Source organism: Zonotrichia leucophrys, chromosome 4A (genome assembly GCF_028769735.1).
Source record: "Zonotrichia leucophrys gambelii isolate GWCS_2022_RI chromosome 4A, RI_Zleu_2.0, whole genome shotgun sequence".
NCBI lineage: Eukaryota > Metazoa > Chordata > Aves > Passeriformes > Passerellidae > Zonotrichia > Zonotrichia leucophrys.
In genome coordinates this window covers 2,456,030-2,477,576 of record NC_088174.1, presented here as the reverse complement: position 1 = coordinate 2,477,576, position 21,547 = coordinate 2,456,030, and the positions used below count along the sequence as shown (strand labels likewise).

At 46.5% G+C, this 21,547-nt stretch overlaps 1 protein-coding gene across 2 annotated transcripts; it reads left to right on the top strand.

Moving 5' to 3' along the window:
• Positions 1–561: 561 nt before the first annotated feature.
• Positions 562–21,102, top strand: ZDHHC15 (zinc finger DHHC-type palmitoyltransferase 15). Of its 2 annotated transcripts, none has more exons than XM_064713057.1 (12): positions 562–723; positions 3,529–3,555; positions 5,606–5,700; positions 6,378–6,498; positions 8,104–8,173; positions 8,520–8,552; positions 9,616–9,736; positions 10,864–10,996; positions 12,156–12,282; positions 12,834–12,943; positions 14,075–14,157; positions 15,086–21,102. In XM_064713057.1, exons 1-11 carry the CDS (start codon positions 582–584, stop codon positions 14,116–14,118), a joined length of 1,023 nt encoding a protein of 340 aa, XP_064569127.1. In that variant the 5' UTR covers positions 562–581; the 3' UTR covers positions 14,119–14,157; positions 15,086–21,102. The 2 variants fall into 2 exon arrangements, with proteins under 2 accessions (XP_064569127.1, XP_064569128.1); XM_064713058.1 differs by lacking the exon at positions 562–723 and adding an exon at positions 869–1,055.
• Positions 21,103–21,547: the final 445 nt, after the last annotated feature.

Below are 21,547 nucleotides of genomic sequence, written 5' to 3'. Positions count from 1 at the left end.
GTTCTGCTGGTGCCATTGCTGGGCCCAGGAGCAGAGCCTGGTGCATGCTCTGACACCTCCTCTTAGATGTTTATGGATCAGCCATCTCCTTCCGAGGCTGCTGAGCCCCAGCTCCCTCAGCTTTCCCTTCAGGGACGCTCCAGCCCCGCCATCACCTCGGCAGCCCCGGGTTTGCTGAGCTGCGGAGCCCGGAGGGGCACACGATGCTCCAGGCGTGCCCACAGGGCTGGGCAGATGGGCAGCACCGCGTCCCCGCCGACCCCAGCACACAGAGCCGGCATGGGCGGGCTGTGAGGGGACAGCGCGGCCGGAGCAAAGCTCCCTCAGCCAGGGCAGGCACGGGCAGGCTGTGAGGGGGAAGCGCGGCCGGAGCAAAGCTCCCTCAGCCGGGCTGTGAGGGGACGGTGCAGCCGGAGCAAAGCTCCTTCAGCCCGGCTGTGAGGTGAACGCGGCCGTAGCGCCGCTCCCTCAGCCCGAGCGCCACTGCCCGCCCGCCCCGCCAGGGGGCGCCGCTGCCCGCAGGCCGCTCAGCCGAGCGCCGAGCGCGCCGGCCCCGGGGCAGCCCGCGCAGCCGCGCGCCGATGCGCGGCGCTGAGGGCGGCGGGATGGCGCTGTGGCGGGGGCTGCGCTGCTGCCGCCGCGCCTTCGCCTGGGTGCCCGTGCTGCTCATCGCGCTGCTCCTGCTCTGGTCCTACTACGCGTACGTCTGCGAGCTCTGCCTCGGTGAGCGCCGCCCGTGCCCAGCGGGGCCCCCGCTCCGGGCCGCCCCTCGGTGCCGCCGGGGCCCCCGCGGAGCTGCGGGCGGGGGGCGCGGCGGGCCGGGGGCTTCGGCTGTTCCCCTTCTCCTCTTCCTCTTTCCTTCTCCTTCTTCTCCTCTTCCTCTTTCCCTCCTCCTCCTCTTCCTCGCCTTCTCCACTTCCTCCTCGCTCTCCTCATCCTCTCTTCCTCCTCCTCCTCCTCCTGCCGTGCCCGCGGTGTGAGCGGGGCCCCGGTGCCCCTCGGTGTCCCGAGGCTCCGATGCCGGCTGCGATCCGTGCACAGGGACAAACACTTCAGTACGAGCCGAGCCCTGCTCGGGATCAGTGGGGTTTCGGATGTGCTGCCCTGCTTTCCGCGGGGTTGGTGCCCGGCCGGGCGGGGTGCGGGCTGGGGGTGCTGTCTGTCGGTCCTGGGCCCTGGTTCTGTCTGTCCCTGGAGCAGGGAGGTGGCGTTTGAGAGGGCTGGGATGGTGATCCCACCGTGAAAGGCGGCGTTGTTGTGATTTGATAACGTCCAGATGTGATTTATGAGCTAAACAGTAACAAACACCAGTCTGTGCCTTGCTTTACAATGGTTTTATGTTTGTATTGTGAAAAGGAAATAAATAGGTTACATGGGATCACACTCAGGCGTGGAGTTGTTACAGTAGCACGGAAAACACTGCCTTTGAGAAGAGGAAGTTTTATGCTGGCTAGTAATTGTATATTTAATGTAACAATTTAACTGTGTAGTAAGTTGCAAACTTTCTTATGTTTGTTCTATCTGGTTTAGTGTGCTATTAGAAAAAAGAGCTGTTAGCTCTGGTGGAGAGAAGAGCTGGAAGCTTGGATTTGTGAAATTGTGAGAAGTAGCTGTGACTCCTCAGGACAGAGTAAGGCAGACAAACGAAACCAGAGGTCTCAGATAGTTTGAGATGTTCCTGGGGCAGGAGCTGCCTTCTGGTGCTGCACAGCAAACTTCAATCAGGTGTTTGTTAGGGTTGGCAGTGTGGTGAGACCTGCTGGTTTTTCTCCATGGGAGCTAGAATGAAATGCAGCTTCTTTGGTCTGTTTTAATCAGCAGCTTGGCAAAGCCCCCAAACACTTCATCACATTTATCCCATCTCTGAGACTGTGGGCTGTTTCTTTCAAGAATTCACATAGGATGATATCCCTGAGGTGCATGGAACTGTCATTAGAACATGTGACAAAAAATGTGGAGCATTTTCCTGGAACACTGTCAGTGTTTTGAGATGTGCTGTGCAAACTCAGTAATCCTGAGCAGGGGCTGATGCCAGGTCCCAGTGCAGCTGCTGGAGGAGGCTCAGGTGATTTCAGTGAGGTTTGGGTTGGGCTGTGCTGCTCCCCAAGTGCAGGTTCAGCTGGCAGGAGCTCAGCTTGCTGTGTGGAATCACAGCTTCAATTCATTCATTTGCCCACACCCACCTCAGTTTTTTACCCTGTTTCTCTCTCATCTCTTTTATTTGTGTGTGGAGGAGTTTATCTATGCAGAAGTTGCAATGATTGAATTATTTCAGGATTGGAGCATGAACTGTTGGCCTGTGCTGTTACTTGCCAAGCAGGATGTTGTCTCTCTCTAATTCCTAACCCAGCAAGGCTTGCTGAGCTGGCTGCCTCTCCTCAGCTGCTGGGAGCCTGTCAAGAGTGAATGCTTTGTCTGGAGTCTGGATTTGCATTTTCAGCTGTGCTGAGCTGGGGGGATGTCTGGGAGGCACCTCCTGATGCTCTTTGAGCTCTCAGTGCTGGGCTGGCCAGTGACTCACAGGAGGAGGCCTCAGTTCTTGTTTGGCTGGTGGCAGCAGTGATCCTCCCCAGAACCTTTTGTATCTCTGTGTTCTTGTCTCAGGTAAATCCTTAGCCAGGCCCTGCTTGTGAAAATCTCATCATAGCTTGATTGGCAGCAAAGCAAAGGGAAAAGTGAAGGTTTCCTAACAGTCTTGTTTACCTGAAATTGAGTGGGCAGAGACACAACAAAGATTCAGTTTCTTTTTTCATCTCTGTTGCTGTGTGGCACAAAGCTTTGTCTTCCAAGCAATGCTCTATCAAAATATCACACAAGTCCCTGTTTTCAGTTCAAAAAGCTGTCCTTGTCTCTTCTGTTAAACTTGCATGCTGGCTTTTCAGATAATGGATGGATTTTCAAACAGTCACTGCAAGAAGGCTCTGAACAATGCACCTTCTGCTGCTTGCTCAGAGGCTGCTGTTAGGAGGCCTTTTCTCTCATTATGGTGGAGTAAAAAGGGGTTGTAAAATTTCTGCTGGTAGGTAGTGTAAAAAAACCAATGAAGTCACTGCAGCTGCTGACTTGGCCAAAGCTGAGAAATTGATAAAATTTTAATCCTGCTGATGCAGAAATGCTTTGGGACAGTGCTTACAGTGGAGGGTCACCTGGAGATCAGTAGAAAGCAGCTGCAATATGTGGTAAATGCAGAGATATGGGTGCTAGAGGAGCCCTGGTGATCTTCTCCCTGTCACCACAGGATTGCTTTTATCATATTTCTAATGCAAAATATACAGAATATATTTTATAAGCAGGGAGAAGACATCACAAGTGAGAGTGAGTGAACATCTTGCTGTGGGTGTGTGCGTGAGTGAAGAGTTCTTATGGATACTTTTGGTTTGATGCTGAGCTGTGGGCTCTCTCTTTGCCTCTTGAATGTGAACATTTTCCCTAAAATGGCTGTATTTCACACAGAAATGTTAATTGTCACAAACTTCTCTGGGATTCATATTTCCTCTGTGGACACTTGTTGTTTTTTTTCCTTTCCAGTGACTGTGAGCAACCCTGTGGAGAAAGGTATGTGTGATCATTTATTATTTGCCATGCAACCCTCATGTAAAAGGGCTCACCAATGTTCTGGCTGAGATATCAGAAATATTTGCTGTCATTTTTTTAAGGTTTCAGTGTTTCCTTCCTGTGACTGCACCCTCCTGAGGCACTCAGCGTGCTGAGCTCCTGGGTGCCCTGGGAAATGCTCTGTCAGTCTGGGCAGAGCATGGGAAGGCTCTGATCCCTCTGACTCCTTCAGGAAAAGCTCTGTGTGTGTCTGTGCACACCCACACCCCTCTTCTCCCTTTCCCTTTCACATTTCCAGAGCTGATTTTACAAGCCAAACAGAAAATACAAGTTCCCATCTGCAACCCACCTGGCTTTTTTTGCTGTTCTGGTTGATCTTTCAGTGAAAGCTATTTTTGCTAAGTTTTCTCCCTCAGTTCTGGTGCCCACTGACAGATCCTGAGTCACAGCACAGCAGGATTGCTCAGTGACACTCTTGAGGTGTGTTGGTGGAGGTAATGGCCATGTTCTAAGAATAAGGAGTGGCTATTTTAATATTTTTCTCCTTCTTTGGATGCTTTTGGCTAATCCAGGTGTTCTCTTGGTGACTTTGTTCTTCAGGGGTTGTGAAGGACAGGAGTAGGTGTGGTGTGAGCTGTTCCATGAAGAGCAGTGCCAGCTGACATTTAAAGATCCTCCAGATTGCTGCATCCAGTAAATTCCTCTAGAAAGCAGCTCAAATGTTTGTAATTGCTACAGAGAAACTGCAGAAAGCAAGATGTTAATGACTGAAAGATGTTAATGAAGAAAGTTAATTGTTGCCTAATCTTAGTGCATCTCCAGGTCAGCTTCCTCTAATGTGCTGCTAGGCTGATCAACAAAATTAAACCTGTTGCAAGATTTATCTCCTTCCATATTAATGAAAAATGGCTCAGCTCCACCTGTAGTGTGAGGATAACATCTCAAACCAGCTTGGAGCATGAGAATGACTTAGCTGTGATTCACAGCTCCTTCCCACAGTCCATCACATCCTTGGGAGATGTTTGCTGTCTCATTGGAAGCTCTCACTGATGCATTTGGCCTTTTTAACCAATTTTCACACAGGAAAAGAAGTGTTTTGACATAGTTAAGAAGTGTTTGAATTTTAGATTTCTCTTTCCAACTAGTTCTTTTAATCTTATTTTCTGGAATTTGAAGATTAAATGAAATGGGGGAAACAAAATTGTTATTGCAATGAAATGATGTGTTTAAATAAAACTATCTTGTAACTTTGATAATATCTTAATGAGCTGAATATGAAAGGAATGGCAAATAGTCTGTGCAGCTGAAGGACAGCTCCTTTGGCTCCCTGTCCATGGAAAGCCTGCAAATGCCAAAGGATTCAGGTTTGCACATTGAACTGAGGCTGTTCTGACATGGGCTGGTTTGCAATTCTCCCTCAGTAATCACAAGCCCTATTTTGATCAATTTGAGGGAAGTTTTCCTGTTTTATTGTATCAACTGTGGCAAATGTAAAATATGTTTAATAAGAAACTTGGCTTTTTCTGGTGATGTAAAGCTCATACTATTTCTGCTGTCACAAGAAGAGCGTGGTGCAGGGGTGGGCAGTGCACACTCTGCTTCCACTGCTTTTAGTAACAGCTGAACCCCAATACTGGGAGGTGCAAAATTCACCTTTGCACTGCTCAGCAGCAGCCAGATGTGCTGGGCTTGTGCCTGGGATGTGGGGAAGAGACAGGAATCCTGTCATTGCCAGGGATGTGGGGCTGTCACCTGCCCTGTGGGACAATTCCCTGGCAGCTGCATCTCCCCCAGAATGGGATCAGGTGGGGCAGGGGAGGCTCTGAGTTTGGTCACACCTCAGCTCTGGGTGCTGCTGACCCTCAGCCATGAAGTTTAGCTGCACTGCAATAATGGGTGGCACTGAATGGACATCTGTCTTTTCCTTTCTTCTTTTTATTTTTTTCACTTTATTGTGCAAAATTTGAATTATGCCCGTTGTGGATGAAACCTTTGCTTAAGAAGTCATTACTCTGTTTCTGTTTTTTTTCTTTTCTCGTTTTGTTTTTAGTGGCCTATCTTGTAGTATTCCATATTCTCTTTGTGCTCTTTGTGTGGACATATTGGAAGTCTGTTTTCACTCTCCCAATACAGCCAGGCAAAAAGGTAAGAGAGCCAACACCTTTCATTCCTTGCAAAAGAAAACCACAGATGTTAAAGAGAACTCAAAAATCCTTCAGTCTTCAGTTGATCTGAAGAGGAGAATCAGAGGCAAATGTCTTTTAATTCTTTTTAACCAAATATTTACTTTGTCATGTTGCTTGGATTAGTAGATTTACCTTTTTTTTTCACATTTTGTTTTACCTCTCTATGAAATACTAATAAAACACTCAGACTGAGGCAGCAAAATGAGGTCAGTATTTGTGTGGCACTCCAAATATACTCAGCCTTGCTCTGATCCTGATTACAAGAATGTAAATTTATAAATAACAACTAATCCCAGTTTTAAATATTAAAAAAGGTTCTTGCTCACTAGAGAGGTGCTGAATGTGTTATGAAGGTCAGTAATGGCATTCATCTAGGGCAGCAATAGGAGCAATTCTAGTAAGTTGTTTTATGAGCCTTAATTTCACTTTTTCATTTCTTATTGCTGTCTCTCAGTATTCTGGCTCTCCAGCACTCACTGCCTCCCTTTGTCTTCTTAACAACCGCATTTCCCACGGCATTAACCTCAGGAGGGGGAGGTAAAAGCGTTCCCAAGCTGAGCTGGCTGTGAAATGCTCCTGTGTGTGAAATGCTCTGTGGTGCCGCGCTGAGCGCTCCCTGGTGCCCTCTGCTTGCAGTTCCACATGTCCTACGCTGACCAGGAGCGCTACGAGAGCGAGGAGCGGCCCGAGGTGCAGCGGCAGATCCTCGCCGAGATCGCCAGGAAGCTGCCGGTGTACACGAGGACCGGCAATGGAGGTCAGGCCGGCACGGAGCCCCAACCCCCCCGTCACTGCCAGCAGCAAGGCTGGCACCCAGAGCATCCTGCTGGGCAGCAGCACTGCCAGGCACCCACTGACTCCTGCCCTCTGTCCAGTTTTCAGCTGTTTGGATGGCCTGGAAAGGCCCGGGGTGGCCTTGGGGCAGCCGCGTATCAAAGGACGAGAAGAGGCTTCAGTTCTTTTCTCGGTCTCGGTGTTTATTAATTGTTTATCTAAAAGATTTTCTCTCGGCCCGACAGAGCTCTGCTCAGCAGCCAGCCATGAGCACACTCCCTGCCCTCCGGACAGTCACCTATCTTTATACCCATAGTTACGTGTACAATATTTATCATTTTTCCCCAATACCTTTCACCCTTATTGCCCGGTGCACTTTTAGTAATGACCAATCCCAAAGTGCCACCATCACCACAGAAGATGGAGGAGGAGAAGAAGAAGAAGAAGAAGGACAGGACACGCCCCAATTCCTCCATCTTACTTCTCTAAACCCCCCTGTACAGAAATCCTAAACCCTGTGTCTCACCCTCTAATTAACCAATCCCTTCACCATTCACCCCGGTGAAACCCTCCTGTCCTCATACAGGTGTCGTCTCCTGTGTAGGATCAAAGTCCAGCCACCAGACACTTCTGGAACATTCCAGGACTCCCGAGCCCCCCAAGGGTGGTCTCGGTGGCACCTCAGTCCTGAGGTGCTGAGATCCCACAGCCCTCCCTTGCTCACAGGAAAAACAAAATAAGCCTTGAACCCTTTAATTCAGTGCAGTTCCAGGTGCTGCCTTTGAGAAGCAAGATGTCACCCTTTGGATTTATAGTCCACATATGCTGTCTGTATTTAGAAATAGCAATAGAATAATTAAATCTGTCATAATTTTTACTTAAAATGGACTCTGGCTTAGGGATGCAGCACATACTTCTGTGACCAGTTTTCTGTATTGTGTTCAGTGGTTAAATGCCTGCTGCACTCCCTTCACAGCTTAAAGAAATTTGTGTTCATATTGGAGGCTCTGACCTGCTCGTTTCTGTCAGGCAAGCCATTTTGAAGCAGAGAGCTGGAATAAATAGAGAATTATCAAAATGAAGTGTAGGTAGTCTGAGTAAATGTGGATGCAAGTGTGCAGCTTTGGTTTGTCACTTTTGAGCTGGCTGTATGAGTTAGAGCAGGTTTGGGATGGATGTTAGGAAGGAATTCCTTCCTGTGAGGGTGGGCAGGCCCTGGAACAGAGCTGTGGCTGCCCCTGGATCCCTGGCAGTGCCCAAGGCCAGGCTGGACAGGGCTGGGAGCAGCCTGGGACAGTGAGGTGTCCCTGCCATGTCAGGGAATGGAACAAGATGGACTTTAGAGTCCCTGCCAGCCCAAAGCATTCCATGGTTCTGTGATTTTGTGCTTTCTCTCATTGTTACCCCATCTGCAAGTCTCCATCAGAACTATGAGTGTTGCTTACCTGATTGTGACCTGCAGCAAACACCAGGTCACCTGCTGAAGTGATAGAGGAAAGAAAAAGAATAGTTAGGAAATGAGCACAGTACCAACTAACAGATGAAGAAAAAGCATTTTTCCATTGTTTGAATTTGTCTCTGATTGCAGGGATTCGGTTCTGTGACAGATGCCAGCTGATCAAACCTGACCGTTGTCACCACTGCTCTGTTTGTGCCATGTAAGTCATGGGCTGCAGTCACCACGAGTTTTGGGAGGGGGCTGCTCCTTCAGGGGTCTTTGTACACAAAGAGGTTCCCCAGGGTCTCTGTCCCAGCTGCAGCCAGCAGTGCTCTAGGGCAGAAATCATTCTTGTGTCTTTCTATCTCCACAAGGACATTGGTTGGTCTTCAAACACTAAGAAATGTTCCATCTTAAAATTATATCTACCTTAAAAACCTTAGAGACAGCATCATTTTGAGTATCTATAGTGTAGAAACCTCACTAAAATCAAAGTTTTGCTGTTGATCTGCAGTTGGTAATGAAGTACCAATTAAAAATCTTCCATTTTATTTTTCCTTTTGCAGGTGTGTGCTAAAAATGGATCATCACTGTCCATGGTATGTCCCAGATAAATGGTTTGTGGTTTTCTGAAAGGAAAGGTTACTTAGATATATTTCTTATGCCTCTCATGTCTGTATGCCTCTCACATTTTAGGCCATCCATCTCTTTAGTTTGGGAAACTTATAAAATAATTGCACTTTGAGATTGCCTGAAATTAAATTTTAACAAATCATTCACATTCACTCCATAACCCATGTGTAAAAATGCTATAATATTGATAAAGTTTAAACCCCAACTGCTAATTCACTCATTAACTATTATTCAAATTTGAAAGAAACTCCAGCTTAGCCTTTCCTTTGGGCTCTCTCAGTGTTTCAGCTGCACTTGGGGTGCTCCCAATAACAACAATTGCACATGGATTGTTTCTGGACTGATGATGGTCAGAGACAGTCTGTGCAGAAAGCTGCATGGAATAATTGAGCTTTACACCTTCCAGAATTGCTGCCACTAAATTTCTTAAATTCCTCCTTTTTTTTAAAAAAAAAGGAAGATTTAAGAATTCAGAAACAACACAAACATTTCCCTACCTGAACCTTCCTGGTGATCAAAATTGGAGAGGATTTTCCAAACCTGAGTTCTGACACAAACACCCACTGGGGTTTTTGTACATCCCCGTGTTCCTTTCTAGAGCTCTCCTGTGCATGGAGAATTCCAAGCAGGGTGGGGTGAATTGGGCTGTGTGTAACAAACAGGCAGGGCTGAGGTGGCTCCTGAGCTTTGCAAAGGGATAAAGCAGCACAGAACTCCCGGCTCTGATTTCCTTGGCAGACAAGAGGCAGACAGGAGGAACGAGCTGCTGCCTCTGTCACCCATTTCCCTGTGGTACCAACCTTCAAACAATCCCAAAAATCGGAGCTGTGCTTCTCCTGGGCCCAGGGAAGGGAGGGAAAGGCAGAGCCACCGGTTCTGTTCCCTTGCGGCCACTGAGGGGAGCTGCTCGTTGGCAAACTGGGCTGTGAGAGCCAGGGGCTCCATCCCCCAAAACTGGTTCGTGCTCTTTGTGTTACACCCACTGTGTGCTGCACCAATCCTGATTTCAACTTTGCTTTTGTCCTCCAGGGTGAATAACTGCATTGGATTTTCTAACTACAAATTCTTTCTACTGTTCTTAGCCTATTCTTTGTTGTATTGCTTGTATATTGCTGCAACAGTCTTCAAGTATTTCATTAAGTATTGGACAGTAAGTCATGAAATCCGGTTACTTTTTCATCTGCTCTCAGTCTCGTGGGCTTTGGTGACTCTCGGTGCTCTGTTGCTCTCAGGCAGTGGAGGGGCTGCATTTTCCTGGGAGGTGTTTCCTGGGCCCTTTGGGAATCCACCTCCTGTTAGATGTTCATAATGCACAGAGCAAGAAGCCAGGAATTTCAGACAGTAAATTATTTTCTGTCAGAGAGGCTCTGTCCCTTCCCTGTCCTTGTGTTTGCATGGGTGTCCCTTGGAAAGTTTGGCATTGATGTGTAAGGTCCTGGCAATGATTTGTACATATTTACTGAAAAGAAAAAATGAGTCAAAACCCCTTGTTCATTTTCTAACCCCCACAGGCCTCCTTTCTCGATTTAAAAACAGCGACCCAAAGGAGGCTTTTACTCAGTTACTGCTGATTGTTTCTGTGAAAGCAAGGCCAGCTGGCAGCTCCAGTAGGACACTGGCCCTTGGTCTCTATTTCTGTCCCCTCTCCTCAGTACCTGTGTGTTTGTGTTTAGGTACCTTGGCTGTGCCCCTATTGTTCCCCACGCCCAGCAAGGCCCAGCCCTGAGCCCTGGATGTCCCCAGAGCCTGCCTGTGTCCCTGCTGGGCACCTCTGGCACCTGGCTCTCCTGCTGCAGAGGGAAAGGAGCCTTTCTTCTGCTTGGAGTGTCCCCCTTGGCTTTTAACCCTTCCCCATCCATCCTCCCCAGTAGCTGCAGATGTGCAGGGCAGGTTTCTCTGGGCTTACCTTGAGCAAGGTGCAGAATTTTAATGTATGCACAGGAAACTCAGCAGAACTTAAGCAGGGCTTCAAGAGCTCCTGCCTGCTCATTTCCCCAGGCACAGGGTGCTCCTCATGCCCACCTGGGCAGCTGGGCTGGGCTGGCTCAGAGCCATACCAAGGGTTAACAACACCCCCCACTCTTTGTGCTGTGGTACAGGAGGGGAAATGAACCACATTCATTTCTTTGGCTCTTTTTGCTTTATTTAGTAATGTTCACTTTTGCCTGTAAATTTTGAGAACTCCCAATAGGAGTTTTATCATTATATTTCTAAGTACAAATAATTTCCATCTTTAATTTGTTCCCATCACTTGTTCTGTGTTGCTTTCCTTTCCAGGGTGAGCTGACCAATGCACGCTCCAAATTCCACATCCTTTTCCTTCTCTTTGTGGCAATCATGTTCTTTGTGAGCCTCATGTTTCTGTTTGGCTACCACTGCTGGCTGGTCAGCAGGAACAGATCCACTCTGGGTAAGGCTCTTCTGTCTCTTCCTTCTGGTAACACACACCAAAGGTGCTGTAAGAAGAAAAAAAATAAAAGAAAAAAATGCATTTGTTCTATTTCTGTACATTCCTGCTGGTTTATGAGGAGAGGAAGATTTAAGATCTTGGTACAAGCTGCAGAAATTTGTCACTGCAAATGAGCTGCATTTATTAGCTGGTGTGACAAGAGCTTTGTTAGGGAAACCAGAGCCTAAAAGTGTAGAAGTCCAATTATAAAAGTGTTATGCATATGTGAAACTGTATTTGCTGTGAAATGAGTGCAGCTTTTCAGGAATAATGGTTTATTCCTGTACTGGGGTGCACCCCAATCAGCTTGGTGAGCTTGGGAAACACAGTGTCCATCTTTACTGATAAACACAAATAAGTTGTCACTGTAAAATCAAAGAAATTATCATCTAAAATAGTATCATTTTGCCAAAGTTTCTTTGCTTTTCCTCAGATAAATGTTCAACTTTCAAAGCTTTTGGGATAAAGTTTTGTAACAAAACAGACACTGTCAAGAGAGAGCAAATATTCTGATTTTATCAAGTTATTTACTTCAAAAGTCATTTCATGGGGCACTGAAGCTCATCTATCCCAAAACATCAGACCTGTGCAGCAGCTGAGCAGGGAGATCAAACTGTTCCTAAAGCACTCAAGGTTCTTCTCTCCTCTTCTTTTAATTTTATGCCCCACCAGAGCCCAGAGTTTATTTGCATTTGTTTATCCCTAGTGCTTGTTCATTCTAACATTAACAAATGAGGTGATTTAATCTGCAGTGCCACTTCTGGAATATGCACTGAACACCAACCTACTTCATCCTGCAGAGATTTTACCTAGCAACTTTTACTCTCTGGATTCCATCAAGTCCCACAGGAAGATCTTTTAACTCCATTCTCTGGTTCAAACCCCTTGTGGGTTCTTTGTTCTCTGGGTTCAGTTGCACAACCAAATTCTGCCTTCAGCTGGAAAGTCTTTACAAGCTTTGCAAAATGGGAAAAACCATTATTTTGAAACTCTGTAGTGCTGTGTATCTATAATCTGTTAAATCATGTTGTCTTTAGATGGTTATAAAATGCCCAACCCTGTTTCAGAGTATTTGCCATTGATTTTCATTTTTTTCCACCAAAATTGCCTCTGTTTGCAGAGGCTTTCTCAGCTCCAGTGTTTCAAAATGGCCCAGATAAAAATGGATTCAATCTTGGCTTTGTGAAGAATCTCCAGCAAGTGTTTGGGGAAGAAAAAAAGCTCTGGTTGCTGCCTATTGCCTCTAGGTAAGTAACCCTGCTAAAAGCTGATGTAATTACAGATTTTCACAGTTTGTGTCCAGGTTTAGGTGACAGGAAAGTGGGGATTTTATATATCTTTCAGTAAGAGTGGGGCCATTTCCTGTTGGGTGTCACTCAAACACAAGTGAGATTTCTGCCCTGAAGAATCTGTGGGATAAATTGATAAAATTTATACCTATTAATTGCTTAATTTTCATAAATGTTTTCCTTAGTTCCTCTGTCACTTCTGACTGTCCACATTTTTCCAGGCCTTTTTTCTGTATTCAAATTACTTGACCAAATTAGCACATTTACCTTCTGCTAAAAATTACTTGATTCCAAGCCACAAATTTCAACTTTTGTGCTGCAGAGACCTTGAAAAAATTGAGAACCAAAATGAAAGATAAACACAGTGCTTTTCAAGCTTAAAGATGATTTTAAGTAAACATGGGAAATACTGGCAACAGAAAACTTCGCAGAAAAAAATGTAGAGAAATTGTCATTTTTTAGAGTTCCTTGCTGCTTTTGCAGTGTCCCTCTGTCCCTTTTCCATGCAGCCAGGGGGATGGACATTTTTTCCCCATGAGAACCTTGAGTGAAGCTCGGAACCCTCTCCTGGCAAATGAGGAGCAGTGGGAAGAGGATGGGATAGATGAAGAGCCTCAGGGTAAGGAATTAGTGAAATTACTTGTCCTGATCTACAGTAGCCAATAAATGAACTATAAGAGTTAATCAAATAAAAAACCTGTGTTGGTGAAGTCCCTGAGCAGCTGGGACTTGATTAATGAGCACAGACTAAAAATGAGCTCTGCTTTGGAAACAATTCTTTTTTTAATATTTTTCTACTTGCAGGTGAATGAACTTCAAAGGTGTTTCAAGGGTTAGAGAAAGTGAAGCTGCCACAAACTGAGAGCATTTACATGTAAATGTTGCTGCATGCAGCCCAGTTATTTGGGATATAAAGTGATGGCTGCAAGAAGGAGAATATTTCGATTTTTTAAAGTGTATTTATCCTGTGGCAGTGTGTGAAATCAGGCATGCAAACACCTGAGTTCAGGGATACATTTAGGAAGCTGCTTTATACTTTGTCCAGCTTTATTTCCAGAGTAAATTTACCTGCTCTCCCTGGTGGGTTCTATGCATTTTGGTACTTACACAAGGTAACACAAATGAGTTTTAATACCAACAAAATTGGCTTTAAAATAGCAAACTATGGCATTTCTGTGAATTTTCAATGATGCTTAAAATAACTCCTTTAGGAATGAGTCAGAGCTTCTTCCAATTTTTACAAACTTTAAATTCCATGAATAAATAATTAAATCTTCCATATGAAAACAGTGGCAGTGAGGTGATTTTTGGCTAGATCAGACCCCAGACTATGGTCTGGAGCTTATATGAAATCTCCCAATTTATAGAGCTTATAAAATAACTGACATTTCCAGGCAGTTGAACTGGATGATCCACTGTGGGTCCTTTCAACTGAAATATTCAAATTCTCCCTTACACAACAGAGGTAAACCAGTCAAAGTGTCTAACCAGAAAGACCTGAAATGTTCCATTAAAACTGAAAGACCTTTATTTGTCTTTGTGGCTTTAAAGCTTGTGACTTGGTTATGAAATAAATAAAGCCAATAATAGAGTAATCTCAGTTAAAAACAGCTGCTCAGTTTTCTCTGACAAGTGGTTGTCTATTTTTGTTTGTAATTATCCTTAAAAACACAATCCCATGCTTAGTGAAAAATGCATTCTCAGTGAGAAAATCAGATTTATTTGCCTCTAACTGCTTTGGTTTTCACAGGTTCTGGTGAGGCCCCATCCCTTGCCATAGAAAGGGAGACATAGCAGTGTGAGCACACAGTGGTGGAAAGCTGCATCAGAAAGGTCAGTGTTTCTTTCTTTATTTCCCTCAACACCACTGCTCTGCAGGGACTGGGGAGGTGATGTTGAAAAAGTTTGGGCTTTAGCAGAAAATATTTCTCCAGCTTGCCCAGCCATCCCTTATTCAAGGGGCCCTGGAGGGCAGCAGAGGCTCTCAGAGGCCCTGGGCTGGGTGGCACAGGTGACACCAGAGCCACCAGCACTCTGTCAAGGGGAGGACACCAACCCTGCAGGAAAACAGGGCTGGGACAGTGGCAGGATGGAAATTCTGGGGTCTGTGGGAGGTGTGGGAAGGGGCAGGTGAGATGTTAAACTGCAGCTGAGCACAGCCAAGGTGCAGCTGGGGACACAAGGAAGTGCCCTGTAATGTCACATCAGCTGTCACTCCTCTCCAGGCTTTCCCTGCCCCTGGAAAAGGTGGGTCTGACACCAGGGGGGGCAGGTGCTGCTTCCAGAACATTCCCTGCTCTGCCTTGGAGAGTGGTGGAGCTGCCCCACCCACACCCTGCCCCAGGAGCTGCAGGCAGTGAGGAGGGCACAGTGTCCTGCTGGCCAGGGGAATGCACTGATGAGATTCCAGCACATCCCCTGCTGTCCCACTGGCAGGAGGTGGAATTGCCAGCTGGGGTTGCCCCTCTCAGTTCCAGGGCAGGCAGTGAGTGCTGAGGCAGAGCCCTGCAATCCCTGACTGGCTCCCTTCCACACTGCTCTCAGGGGGTGTAGGAGTCCATCTTGTTGCACTGACAAAAACCCCAGAGTGTTTTTCTGTCAGCAGTGAGAGCTGCATCCTGCCATCCCACCAGGCCAAGCAAAATCAGCATTTTCCTGTTGTTCTTCATGGCTTTAAAATGATTCCCAAAGCCCAGATCAGCCCTCAGTCCCTCACAACAGCAGTGCTATGGTTGCACATTTGTATTTCTTTAAATTTCAGCTTCTCTCTCAGGAGCCAACACCCCTTCTCTTGGCAAGGACTTCAGTTTTGAGGGGCAGAAAACAGGTGGATCTTCAAGATGAGAAAACATCCTGAAGTATTGTCTGATGGGAATCTGCATTCCAGAGTGCTTCTCCAGGAATCCTGCTGTCCAGATGTCCCAAGGCTTTATAAATTTAAGTTACAGAGTTAACAGAACAATTTTACAGAGTGATTGTGGCCAATCTTTGGCCTGCTCTCTTTATTTTATAAATACTATCTATTTTTTATTCAGAACAGGTACAGATGTTGATGCGAGTGCGTTCCGAAGGCCTTTTCATTTTGCAAACATCAGGGACTCGAGCTCTTGAAATTCTTCCAAGCCATAATATTCTTGGGGATGGTTATTTATTTTGAGGCTGATTCTCCAACCTTCTCTGACAAGTGGCATTTTCTCATGTATTTAAATTCTGAGTGAGTTCAGCTCAATGCAAGACAGACCCAGTTAAATCTGGCACTAAATTGGGAGCTGAATGTAAAAGTGTTGAAAGCAAAAGTGCTGAACATGCACATATACATGTGCAGCTGTGAGTGAAAATAAAATATTCACATTGCCAATATCAAGATTCAAGAATATTGTGGCCATAGATTTTTTTAATGTTTTTAGGGAGGGTGTTATTTTCTTTGAGTTTGGGTTATAGTGCTCTTGCATCCTACTTGCAGGCTTCTAAAATGCAAAAGGGAACTTCAGACAGTCCAGTTTGCATTAATTCCTAGGGTTTAAATATCATCTCATTCCTGGATCAGTGTTTGGAGATTTGTGTGTTCATGGAGTCAGAAAGGAAGATGTGAATTTGAAATATGCACTGAAAGTTTGGCTCCAAGAGTCATGTTTGGACTCCACAGGGGTGGCTTTAGCCCCAAAATGCTGAAGACACAACTGATGTATTGAATTTTTTCAGACTTCTTCCCAGCTCAGTGCACTGACTGGCTTCAGGGGTTTCTGCACTAAGAGGTGATCAGATTTGTTTCTGCATTTTGCTGCATTTACAGTCAAAGAGATGAATCCCTGTTTCTGTTTTGGGGAGTGGAACTGAGACTTGGCTGGCTGGATTATGGATATTTTTCTAGACCTGAGTCCTTTTTTTTTAATCTGCATGATTCAGCCCAGTCCATCATTCTTGTTTGAATTAGGTGCATGCTAAAAGTATTGGTGTACAGCCTCTAAGATCATTTAGTACCATTTTCTATCCCATTTTTGTGTTTATCAGCCCACTGGTGTTGGCAGTGACTGCAGGAGCAGCTGTGCATGACAGGAGAAAGGAGCTGATGAGTGAGGTTGGTGGTGGAGGCTTTGCCTACAGAATAAACCCCATTTTCCTCTGTTCCTCTGCTGCAGGGATGTGTTTGTGAGCCAGGAGAGCCTTGCAGGGGTTCCTTCCCTAAGAGAAGGTGTTTCACTCCTGGCTGATCCGTGCCCTGGGATGGAATTTTGTCCCTCAGCCTCTGCAGTGTGTGTGCAGCAGTGCTGACCTCCCTGGGATGTCTCACTGCTGAATTTGGTTGTGAGGGGCCCAGGTGGGCTGGCCCAGGCTCCTGTGGGTTTGTTTCTCCTCAGGGGGGCCCTGAACACTGAAAATGTTCCTGTTCAGCCACCTGAGCCCCATCTGTTGAGTGGCTCTGTCACCAAACGGCTGCTGAGTGCTGGAAGGGTTCTTCCTGTCAATCTAAAGCTGCATTTCTGATGTAAATCTGGTGTTGGACCTTGTGCTGTGTGTGATGCAAGGTGGCAGCTGAATTAATCCCCTCATTCCTGGCAAAATGTGCTCTGGAGGGGGAGCTTGAGAGGATGATGGCAGCTAAACACAGCCAGAATGTAGCACCTACAGAGGTGCTATTTGTGCCTTTTAAAACTTTAAATTCCTTGTATATAAAACCAGGAAGGTGATTTGGTGACTTTCTGTTTCATCCTGCCAGCTGAAGTGTATTTTCCCAGAGCTTGTGTGGATTTACAGGAGTTTTCTGAGCAGGTTCTTGTGCCCTTCCTGGCCTTGGCTCTGGTTCCAGCCCTGCCATTATTTGAGTTGTTTCTGTGCCAGGCAGGAACAGGGAGCTGTGCAGGAGCTCCCCTGCCTGCTCCTGCTGCTGCTCTGAAAATCAGGGTTTGTCTTCTCATACTAAGGCAGATATCTTTGTGATGGCACAGGTACCAAGCTCAGATTGAGAAAGGGTTTAAATGTTTCCAAGGAACTTTTATTCATTTTTCTTGTAATTAATTATGGTCATCTCTTCCCTTTCCTTCAAAGCAGCTCAGCCTCCCATGGTTGGAACAAACTCCTGTTAGAACAACACAAAGTTTATCACTTCAGAGCCACTTCTCAATATCCACACATCAGGTGCTGGAAAGTTTAATGAAATGTGAGACAAACCCAAAAGTTGTGTAAAATGAGGCAGAACAAAATGGGGAAAACCCACATGTCTGAGTGAGCAGCTCCATTTTATTCCCTTCTGCTCACTTAAGGTGATATCCTTATTTTACCCTAGCCTTTGTCCTTTTAATGCTGAGTAAATGCACTGGAAAACAGAAATTCCTCAGGCTGCTGTGGTCACTCTGCAGGTGACAAAATAGAGAATATTCACCCAGTGTGTGATAGGCTTTTTTAACTGCAAATGGCTCTTAGGGGTAACTCACTGCAGCACCTCCTTTGTTTTCCATGCCCTGATCCTCATCCAGAGGCTCTCCCCCACCAGCACTGCCTGTAAGGGCTGTGTCACCAAAGCTCTGCCCTGCCTGCACCCTCCAGCCCAGCATTCCAGGGCTGGGATTCATCCCCCAGTCCCATCAACACCAAGGACACTGCAGCTCTGGGAGCTGGCCATGATTCCATGTCAATGTTGGGCCATCTCACACTGCCTGTGCTGCTGGCCCAGCATTCCAGCTACTCCCTGAGCCCTCTGTGTGCCAGCAGCAGCCCAAGTGTCCCCACTGGGATTGTCACCAGTGTCACTGTCACCCTCTGGGTGTGTGCTGTAGGTGCAGCTCCATCCAGGGAACCTGGAGAGTGAAGGTTTGAGCCTCAGTTGTGGTGCTGCTGTCAGTGTGGCTGCAGGGGCTGCAGGTGTTCTCTCCAGCCTGGAGCAGTGTGCAGGCAGCAGGGGAACTGTCCCACCCCTCCAGGAGCTGCTTCCTCTGCTTAGCACTGCATCTGCACTGCAGCTTTCTCAGCCTGGAGCAGCTTTTCCAAGTGATCTCACCATGGGAAAGGAGGGAACTCTTTGGTTGGACTGTGATGCCTCCATCTTTACCCCTCTGCTCCTGGACTCACCCTCTAAAATAACTGACCACTAACAGCCACTCCTCACCTCCCCCCTGCTCTCCATTTCCATTCAGGTACAAACCCCAGACAGAGCAGCACATTGATGCTTCTCTGTGTGCAATTGTCCTAAATCCAGCCCTGGGCCAGCAAGTCCTGCCCAAGGAACCTGGACTTGGTTTCTCTTGCTGATTGGAAGTTTTTGGAGCAGGATAATCTTGTTTTCCTTCAAGCAGGGAGCAGTCTGTATGTTTGAGGCTGTACCCATTGTGTGGGGTGCAGCCACTGGTGAGAGTCAGGAAGCTTCCAAATCCCACTATGCAATGAATGTTTGCTTCCTGGGCCAAACAGGAATGGATTCAGCAAAATCCACACCAGCTGCAGCTCTGTAGTTCTGGATGCTGGTCTGGACTGAAAGCACAACTTGATGCATAAAGTCTGTCATGTGACATGAATGTAAAATGTAAAAGGGGAAAAAAATACTATTTTTTCCCTGAATTTAGCTATGAAGAATGATGTACTGAGCAGTTACTCTGTGCAGAGCTGAGGCACTTGTTTAATTAGCAGGGGAAGGAGCCACTGCTGACCTTGTTTATTAAGGAAGAACTAATTAACTCAAAAGGGTCATGTTTTCATTTCAGTGACTCCTGTGGTACAGATTTCTGAAACAGATCCATAGTACTTGAAAATACCTCAATTTTATTGATATTTTTCCAATTCTATCAGCTTCTGCTTTATTACAGAACACTTGCAAAGCTAAACTCACCTGAACTGATCAGATGACTCAGGTCACTGAAGGTGTTTGCATGGCAGAGGGGCTCTGCCATGGGCTGCATTCCCTGCCCTGCTCACACCCACTGCTGCAGGGTTTTGGTCTCTTGTGCTTTTTCCATCCCACTTGGAGTATTCCCTCTTCCTCCTGAACATGCAGATAAATATTTTCAGCTTTGAGCTGCTTTGTGCTGGTTTTTTGGACACTGTGAAGGTGAGTAGGTGTCATTTTATGCAGTTGTGCCATGTATTTTATTTGTAATTATTCTCTGTTTGTCAGGTATTGGTTTGTGGTTCCCCTCATCAGGCTTTGCTTAGAGCAGGATCCCACTTTCCTGCATTTTCTCTTTCCTAAAGCCTCATTTCTTCATTCTCCAGCTTCCATTTGGGATGTAAACCTTGTGAAATAAAATGTAAGTTTACATTTCAAATACAAGCCTGTAAGTTGCTCATGCCTGCATGCTCCTTAAAATACTATTTTTTTCTGTATGAGGTTTTAAGATTTACAGCAGCATTTGTAAAACTTTAGTGGGTGACAGCCATTGTTAAAAAAAAATAAGAAATTATGCTAAGGAGGGGGGGAAAAAACACAACCCTCAAAAAATCCAACAAAAAGGACAAAGGGATCATCTCTGCCTCTTATTCCAGCTGTGCTTGAAAAGAAATGCTGCTTGCATGCAGTGCTGTCAGACAGCCCTGGGACAGGCAGATACCTCACCTGAGGGCTTCCCTGCTGTTTCAGTACTTCCTGAAGCACTGCCTTGGGTTAAACCTTGCACTAAATCCCATGGAAACCCAACAAAATCAGCCTCCCCTCTCCCTTTAACCTGGGGAAGGTGTGTGCAGCCCTTCTCAGCACTTCCCTCTGTAAGAGAAGCAGAAGCCCAAAGTGCAAGTGTTGGTTTGTTATTCCCCCAGCTTTTTCTGGAGGATCTGGGAGCCTGCAGGATGTGTCCCAGAACTCCCTCAGCACCTGGAACTGCTGGGCTGGTGCAGGTGCCCCTCCTGGGAGGGCCCAGGCTGTGCCTGAGAGCTGGGGGGAGGAGGTGGAGCTGTGGTTCCTCTGCTCTGCTGGAGCTCCATCCTTCTTTGGAGTTACCTTCACTATGGAATGGCTTCCTGCTCTACTCATGGAGCTACTCCAGAGTGACTCCAGATCCACTGCTGGAGCAGGGAGCTCTGGGTTAGGAACACAGCAAGTAGGAAAGGTCTTGTTATTTGATAATGTATAATCTGCCTGCTCAGATGGCTGCTCCTCAGCTGAAAATGCTCTTTGTGGTGCAAAGGGGCCCCTCAAAGATAGAACTGAGCTGGATCTCAGGATCAGAGAATGACACTGCCATGGTGCTGTCACTGTATCAGGAGGGTTTAATGTCATCCAGAAAAGCCAGGGGGTTTCACACACTGGAAAAGGGGGCTGGAGCAGAACCCCACTGCAGGGGGAGCCCTCTGGGGGCTCCCTTTGGGGCAGGATCAGCTCTGCCATCCCCATGGAGCTGCCAGAACTGGGACACAGCAGCACCCCCTGAGTGGGAGCTGCACCCAGCTGCTCTTAGGGCCCAGCATGGCCTGGGGCTGGCAGGTGTTCCAGCCAGAACTGCTGCTTTAATACACATCCCTCCCCCCAGTTCAATGGGAAGGAATTATTTTGCAAGGAATGTCACAGCAGGATTGCTGCCCACCTTTGGGGTGTTGTGTTCAGGAGTTTAATGCTGCTGCTGCTGGCATTGAGACTTTTGATATCAAATGGGTTTTTACAAAAGCCTTGGATACTCGTTTTTACTGTCAGACCAATGCTCTGACTATGCTGATGCTCTGTGGAGTTTCACTGGCATTTTCCAAGTGTTTGTACAGTTTCTACAGCTGAATATCCTGTATGTTCTGCTTTGTTGTTTTTTATTATGGTTTATACTGCACTGCAGGCAAGGACTGCATTAAAACCATTTTTGGCTAATTTAATAGACTTGTGAATGGTTATTTCCTATGCTTGGGCTAAACACTCCCTCACTGGAAGTGTTATACAACTTTAATTAATTGGAATTACTGCTTGGAACAGGGAAGGTTCTTCATCTGTGACAAAAGATTCATGGTGTGGGCAGCCCAGACCTCAGCACTCCACTCACCTGATGAGAGGTAAGGACATTACCTGAGACAACATTCCCTCATCCTGCAATTGTAGAATATGGATATATTTTAAAGTAATTATGGTTTCTATTGTATTCATGAATTTCCCCAAAGTTCCAGTAAGGGAGGTACTGGCCAGCTGGGTATGGTGTGTTTGATGCCAGGGGATTCAAAGAAAGAAGGGATTTGGCTGCAGATTGATGTTTAATGTGACCCAAACAATGAGTGCCCTGAGGCTTTGGAAAGGCTGCTGAGCCCTGAGGGCCACGCTTGT

Coding starts and splice junctions, on each gene's coding strand:
- ZDHHC15 (XM_064713057.1), top strand. CDS start 582: ATGCGCGGCGCTGAGGGCGGCGGGATGGCGCTGTGGCGGGGGCTGCGC. Junction 5,701..6,377: donor CAATACAGCCAGGCAAAAAG/GTAAGAGAGCCA, acceptor CTCTGCTTGCAG/TTCCACATGTCCTACGCTGA. Junction 12,944..14,074: donor GATAGATGAAGAGCCTCAGG/GTAAGGAATTAG, acceptor TGGTTTTCACAG/GTTCTGGTGAGGCCCCATCC.